The sequence below is a fragment of the Dreissena polymorpha genome, chromosome 2 (genome assembly GCF_020536995.1).
Source record: "Dreissena polymorpha isolate Duluth1 chromosome 2, UMN_Dpol_1.0, whole genome shotgun sequence".
In the NCBI taxonomy this organism is placed as follows: Eukaryota; Metazoa; Mollusca; class Bivalvia; order Myida; family Dreissenidae; genus Dreissena; species Dreissena polymorpha.
The window spans coordinates 18,431,971-18,439,469 of NC_068356.1; the positions used below are offsets into that span (position 1 = coordinate 18,431,971).

At 35.4% G+C, this 7,499-nt stretch overlaps 1 protein-coding gene across 1 annotated transcript; it reads left to right on the plus strand.

The window, feature by feature from the left end:
* Positions 1-3,426: 3,426 nt before the first annotated feature.
* Positions 3,427-7,499, plus strand: LOC127866063 (uncharacterized). Its single transcript, XM_052406400.1, has 3 exons — positions 3,427-5,069; positions 5,312-5,389; positions 6,847-7,499. Exons 1-3 carry the CDS (start codon positions 4,298-4,300, stop codon positions 7,374-7,376), a joined length of 1,380 nt encoding a protein of 459 aa, XP_052262360.1. The 5' UTR covers positions 3,427-4,297; the 3' UTR covers positions 7,377-7,499.

Consider the following 7,499-nt stretch of genomic DNA (forward strand, 5'->3'; position numbering starts at 1 on the left):
CTCTCTCTCTCTCTCTCTCTCTCTCTCTCTATCTCTCTCTCTTCTCTCTCTCTCTCTCTCTATGTCCGTTCCATCATTTAACTTATGAAAATGCTTCATTAACACTGTAAATGCATGTCATCACACATTATCTGAACATTATCTGAAACAATAGAAGTTACAGAAGAAGCAATGTAAGAAAATATATAACATATTGTTTCACAAACAAATATGATTCAGGACACCTAGCTGTCGTTTGTATTGTGTCACCTGATTTTTACAATGTTTTAAGTCGTTTATTAAATTGCTGTTTACATAAATGGTCATAGCCCTTTTGCGCTGTCTGTTCAGAAGCTACCCTGTCCGCCTAATGAGACATAGGTGTAACTTGTCGCTAGGTCCGGTCAGGTGTAACCGTGTAACCTTGTCCGCTAATGAGACCACGAAACCTTGCTTGACATTATAGCGAATAGGTTAGCTCCTGTAGTCCGGTCGCCCAGTCTGGTCAGGAGCTACCCCTGTCCAGTAATGAGACCACAACACTTTGCGTGGCTTTATAGCACCCAATGTAGCTTCTGCAGTCTGATCGCCCTGTCTGGTCTGGAGCTACGCGAACCGCATATGGGGGCTTATATGTTCTAGATTGTATAAGAAGAATGCACACCAATGCAGACGACAACTGCAGTGATGTGGAATTCGCCGCATGATACATGGTTTAATCATTATAATATCTTCCTTACCAAAACAAAACAACAAATCAAATAAATGTTAGGGACAAAACATGCGCACATGTAAAATATCATTATTTATCACTTTTAAACTAATATGTTGTTTAAGTAGACAGCAAGCGGATACCAAAGACAGCCTCAACTTGCTCAAGTAAAACAAATTAAACCATATTTTGTAAGACCTGTATTAGTCAATTTAACCAAAGCACACGCGCATTTTAGAGTATTTGGTATGATTGGTTTGTTTGCAATATTAAATCATTTAACATATCCTAAATGACACGCATAACAATATAAAACTGCCTCAACACGATAGCAAAAATATATCATGTAATGATAACAGTACTACGTATGGTTCGTTAATGCATGAAGTAACAAGATAAGTATTGATGCAAAGCATCAAAGGGCGTCGGGAATTCAGTGTAAAAGGCACTCAATGAAGTTACATGGAACGATTTTTTTTCTACTGTAAATATTAATATATTGGCCGATTATTTTAAACAAAATAGAAAAAGATACTGGTATAACCATTATCTATAATTTTGTGTTATAACCCCCAAATAACCATTATTATGATGTTGTGTTATAACCCCCAAATAACCATTATCTATGGTTTTGTTTTGTAACCCCCAAATATTTCATAGTTCATTTTATTTACATTGGTTTCTTTGTTTTTTTACTGGCATCCGTGTGCAGTTTTCATTAATGGAACAGAACTGTGTAAGTTTTAAAAATCTGCTTTAAGGGGAGATGATTCTGAACTTATTCTTACGTTGCTCATTTACGATAAGGTTTGAGTACTCATTGATATGAAATCACTGTAAAAGTTTGAAAAAAAAATGAATGAAAACTGTAAATTGCATAAAGAAGCTGCATTTCACACTACTTTGGAATTCAGTAAAAGATCATAATAGATTTATTGCTCCGATATTCATCATTTTCAATAGGGTTCGAGTAATACTGATATAAAAACACTTAACAAGTTTGGAAAGATTCAGACGAAAGTTGTGAAATCTTTTAAACAAGTGGAAATTGTTTATTTGGTCAAATTTAAAAGAAAAAAATCTGGACTTATTGTCCCGATGTTTCTCATTTTAAATGAGGTAAAATGCTCAATTAATATGAAGACACCTGTAAGTTTGGAAAGAATCTGATGAATGTTGACCTAATCACCTAACCAAGCAGTTTTTCAATTTTTATTTTTAAATTCAAAGAGATATCATTCTGCACTTATGGTCCGATATTGCTCATATAGAGTTTGGGTTGGGTCCTCATTTATTAAAAAATTGTGCAAGTTGGGAACAATCGGATGAAATTTTGGATTTCGAACAACGATTTCAAAAATTTCTCAAATTCTAGGAAGATAACTATGGACGTAATGGTCGGACAATGCTAAAGGGCCCATACCACCTGGATAGTAATACGTGTCGCGCTTCGCGCTCTTTATGTGGTTCTTAAAAAAAACTCCGAGGAGTGCTTGACTCTTGGGAAACGGGATGCTAGGACACAGCTCCTCCTTGATAAGCGGCTGCTTCCTTTATCGCAACTCATTGTTACAATCAATAATACGTGTGGTAGGGATAGTACTTAGGGCCTATGATAGACAACCATACAAATACATGGATAATAGATGTGTTGTTTGCATTTATTTGTTAATATAAAAACACGTGTATTTTTTTTATAAGATATTTAAGTGGTGTAAGAAATTTTAATTAACGTTGTCACCACGCGGCATCCATTAATTTAAATTAAAATGTCCAATTGTAGTAAAATGGATTTTAAAATGTCTACATAAATTAAAGTTTTATTATATTTATTAACCTGACTGAAAAAAATTGTCAGCCGCCGAACTGTTCTGTTCGTAACGGAACCCGGATTGAACCGGGGGCCTTTAGATGATTGTTGCGTTAACAACTTCAGTCTAACGCTCTGCCAACTGAGCTATTCCGGCTGACATCATTTATGCACTGCTATTTGGTGAAGTTGTGTATAGCGATCGTTATTATATGTCTATTAATAAACTAATACATTGTACGTTTTCGTACCACTACGCCTTCCAAAAAACTTGCTTGCGCGATAAGGTCGTCAAATATCGTACTACTCGCGTATTTGCCCAACCCCTGTGATCTTTCCCCTGTGATCAGTTGTGGATCAGTTATTAATTAAAACAATTAGCTCTGCATTATTGGCAATAAATGTTGTAATAAATGTAATAGGCACAAATTCAGTACTTATTTACACTAATTTACACAAAAAATCACCACTATGCAAGATATTCTTAAAACAAAAATATATACATTGATCCGTAAAATAACTTCTCCTCCCATAAGCGAACAAAATTGCATTACATACTAGTCGCCGCTCTCTAGAGCGACGCCAATAATTTCAAATTGCTAGTACTTATGATATCGAGTTTCCTTATTTTGAAAATCATGAGCAAACATTGAATGCGCCCGTTGACCGAAAGGTTTACATACCATTTATTCCCGTTTATCAGCTTAGCAATACACTCAATGTGTACAATGGTGGTCTATAATGCGCCGGGGTAACGTGTCACCCTTCGGAAATAATGATCGGTCTAAAGATATAGTTTTCGAAGACATGTTTGATTAGTCAGTTTAGAATTTGGAACATCTATGTGTATGGTAAAACCATGCTGTATGAAAATACTGATCATATGAGTGATTAAAATGGAGTCAATATTTCGCTGTAACGAATTATTTAAATAGTTTAATTCAGAAACGTTATTTGCATTACATTAACTGTTTTAACACCTGATACACGGACGTAATATATTGTCTTCAATTATAATATTTATCAATTTAAAAAATATCGTTGAAACCGCCTTTGGGATTATCTGATAAGAGCCGTTTGCCTAAATTAAACATTACCATCAATCCAAGCGTTGTAATCATATTTGGAACATAAAATTTCGATGACTAAACGTAAGTACGCTCAGCATCATTATGGAGGTTACGGATGACGAGCGCGAGGATTGTCGAGTGGTAAATAAACAGGTAGAGCGAGCGATTGGGAAAACCGTTACTCATACACGTGATGAGCACGCCGTATACTTGACGTTGGAAAATACCCGTGAAGACCACCCGTTGTTGATCGAAAGTGAAAGTCAAGATACAAGTATAAATATGTTAAAACATCAAATTCTGACAAAAACTGTATAACAGTTTCTACAGGCGACATTGAAATACAAACTTCTCGTTCATCAACGGATTGTTCAGTAGATAATATTTGTACAGTGAACGATATAGAAATGAAAACAATCAACATGGTTGTTTGCCTTGATCCCGAAGATAAGGACAGTCAAATACACGATGGGCCAATATGGAATTCTAAAACTATAAAACCATTACGTGACGATGAAAATACAACAACAAAGCTAATAGAAAAACTGTGTGACAACTGATGCAACGACGTTATATGTGAGGACTAATATAGAAGATGCAATCGATGAGTGCAGGAACGGAGTGAACAATAAAGAGGCAACATATGATTTAGATGAGGTTGATGGTTTGAGAAGAGTTGTAAAACAAACAGTTGAAACGTTGATCTCATGCGCGTCTAGTAAAGAGATGACAGTGGATGAAGACAATCGACCGTTCGAAAAAGCAACTAAAGAGAACGCCCATGAACACGGTGCTGTTACGTCTGTTAAACGTCCCATGTACGATAAAGACATAGAAATTAAAACGCGTGTAACAGCTGTACTTGAAAAAGTTGAGATGGTGAGCCAATGCAATGTCAGTATAAAAGAATCCTGCAACCAAGCTTCTACAGTGTTCACTTCAGAATTAACTGAAGACAAGACAGAAAAATGTCGATTTTCATTACCATCAAAGGGCGAGGAAAAAGTGAACAGTTTTGAACAAATAAGTCAAAAATCAAATGCAATTTGTACTAAAAATGACATTTTACTTGTTGACCCATACGATTTCAGTCGCAGTCACCAAGGCTACATGGTCATAATTGTCAATCAAACGTTCAAGCATCAAGCATTCAGGGATGGTGCATTCAAAGATATTGAGTATTTATATAATATTGCTTATAAACTTGGCTTAAACGTCTACAAAGGTCAAAATACAAATCTGTCTTTATCTGAAACACTGCAACTGCTCGAAAATGTGAGGACTCTCGACCATTCGCATTGTAACATGCTTGCCGTCGCGTTTAGCACACACGGGTTGGAGCAACCGAATCCCAAAGCTAAAGGAAAGAGTGACCATGCCCTTGTGTGCGCCGACGACAGACTGATTTTTACCAGCACAGTTACTGAAATATTCAACGACGACAATTGCCCTTCTTTGAAAGACAAACCGAAATTATTTATAATCCAAGCCTGTAGAGGTAAATGAATTTCTTTGCATATTGATGTATACTTGTAACATAAATATAAGAAATTCGATAGAAACAAGTATGTGCTTATTATAACAAATGTAATTAATACATTATAGAAATAACAAAATCACTTTAAATAAGAATGTAGTAAAAAATCGTTTTAAATAAAAGTGATTATTCTCATTTTAGTTGTGTAAGTACTACCAGCAGTTAAATAAATATAGATTTTGAGATAAAGATTTCTATTGAAGGTGAAGAGCATGACAATGGTGCTGACCTTTGGGTGACAAAAAAGACCGGAGTCGATCGAACTTGTGGTGGTTACGCAGGTACATTAACCCTTTGCATGCTGGGAAATTTGTCGTCTGCTAAAATGTCGTCTGCTGAATTTGTAAAATAAGCATTTTCTTTGATTTTTTTTCAAAGAATAATATCAGAATAGCAAACAGTTTAGATCATGATGAGACGCCACGTTTTGTGGCGTCTCATCTGGATCCTAACTGTTTGCAAAGGCCTTCAAAATCCGGTTCCAGCACTGAAAGAGTTAAAAGGTGTTGTTCACAGATTTTCGTTACTTTAAAAAGCGTTATATGTTTGCTATTAGATATTTAATGTTTGAATAGTCTTAACTTATTACAATAGCAAAAAGGTGAATACATTTTTTTAAACCCTGGATTCGAATCCGGGGCCAAATAATAACATTATCCGAAATATAAATAAAGCATATTTCCGAAACGTGAATTCGAAGCCAGGGACTCTTTAAATAGGCAAACGGTAGTGCGCTTTCACTGCTAAAACAGGCTGCAGCGAATTACACGCGAATTATAATCGCCGTGCTTTTACTACTTTTTTGCTCAAACTTAGCAAAGAAAAGCATTTCAAACGTTAATATTATTTTACTATAATAAAGTATTTAAAACGCACACATGGGTACTGTACTTCTTGTTGTATTGTATTTTAAAAAGCTATTTATAGTACGATAACCTGTGCCAAAAAAAGTATATGTTTAACAAAGAATTTCACGCCATAATTTATTTTATTTTCATTACTTCTTAAGAACGTATAATATGGCTGACATTTCATAACGTTTCTGAACATTTACGTATGTTTATTGTTGATTTAATTTTCAAAGATTAACTTTTATATGAAGATAAGCGTATACATTAAACGCTGTGCAAAATATGAATGATATTGAGTACACATGTCATATGACAGGGTTTTTACCTTGATTCATGTTAGCGTGAAGATCGACTTAACAACAAGGGGCAGACATTCGGTATTTGCACATGTTGAGGAAACTTAATGTAAAACCATGTTGAAATAGTTTATGCTAACAACTCAATCAAATCGCGTGACATTGACAGATATATTGAATTAATGTTTAGGTAAAATTAATACGGAAATTTACCCGATCGCCCACTTTAGACATGTAACCAAGCTGAAATTCCAAAACCGTGTGATACAATTATAACTGTTTTGATTGAAAGAATAAGTTAAGTCTATTTATTTGACTGAAAAGTAATTGTTTAATCCTTAAGGATTACAAAATAAATTGTAAATAAAATAACATTTTGTATTATTTGCTTTCTACGGAGGAAAACAGCATTTTTCCCAAATAAAATCGGCGTTCTATTGGTTTATATACAACTTAAGAAGATTAGTTCATTCACACTATTTCAGATAAGTGTTGGTCAAAAATAGATGGAGTCGTACAAAACAATGGCGACAAAGAAGTTATTAACGTAATAATGAACTAAATTTTCTAATTATTCATGTTTAATTCCAGACAACTGTTGGCAGACATCTCTTGAAACCCCTGACGTGCACTTTACCAATGACAGCTGGGCTGGCGGCCCTGACAACCAAGGTCAATCTGCACATCTCCTTGACGACCATACAATTACACCCGGAAATGAATCATCCGCTTTACCCATGGTTACTCAGATACAATCGGCTCAGCTCCTTCGGGCACCTCTTCGGTCAAGTCCCAAACTTAAACCATTCCCCTTGGTTGACACACCGTCTCTGAAGTGCGAGAACGATCAACTAATCTTCTACGCCATACCCCCGGGCATGTTTGCGTGGCGGAACACAGAGGACGGCTCCTGGATGCTGTATTACCTAAACAATCTTATTGAGATGTGTGATGAGAGACGGCCTATTAATATGCTAAAATTGTTGTTAAAAGTGAACGCCGAGATGGCTCTGAGGACTACAAACGTCCCTTCTGATAAAAATCTCGATAGAAAGAAGGCTATATCTGTTGTCGAACACAAACTAACTCGGGACTTGATCTTTCCGTCACGAGTGAAATGATTATATAAAACCTATTATGTGATCCGGTAATAGTTTAAGATTATCGCAATTTAGTTATGTTGATCTGTTATTGAAACGCACTATTAAAATTGTTCTCAAAAGTTTGTATATAACAAATATCCA

Excerpts from the sequence above, each read along its gene's own strand:
- LOC127866063 (XM_052406400.1), top strand. The coding sequence starts at position 4,298 with ATGACAGTGGATGAAGACAATCGACCGTTCGAAAAAGCAACTAAAGAG. Across the intron at positions 5,070-5,311 it reads TATAATCCAAGCCTGTAGAG|GTGAAGAGCATGACAATGGT; the intron begins GTAAATGAATTT and ends TTTCTATTGAAG. Across the intron at positions 5,390-6,846 it reads AACTTGTGGTGGTTACGCAG|ACAACTGTTGGCAGACATCT; the intron begins GTACATTAACCC and ends GTTTAATTCCAG.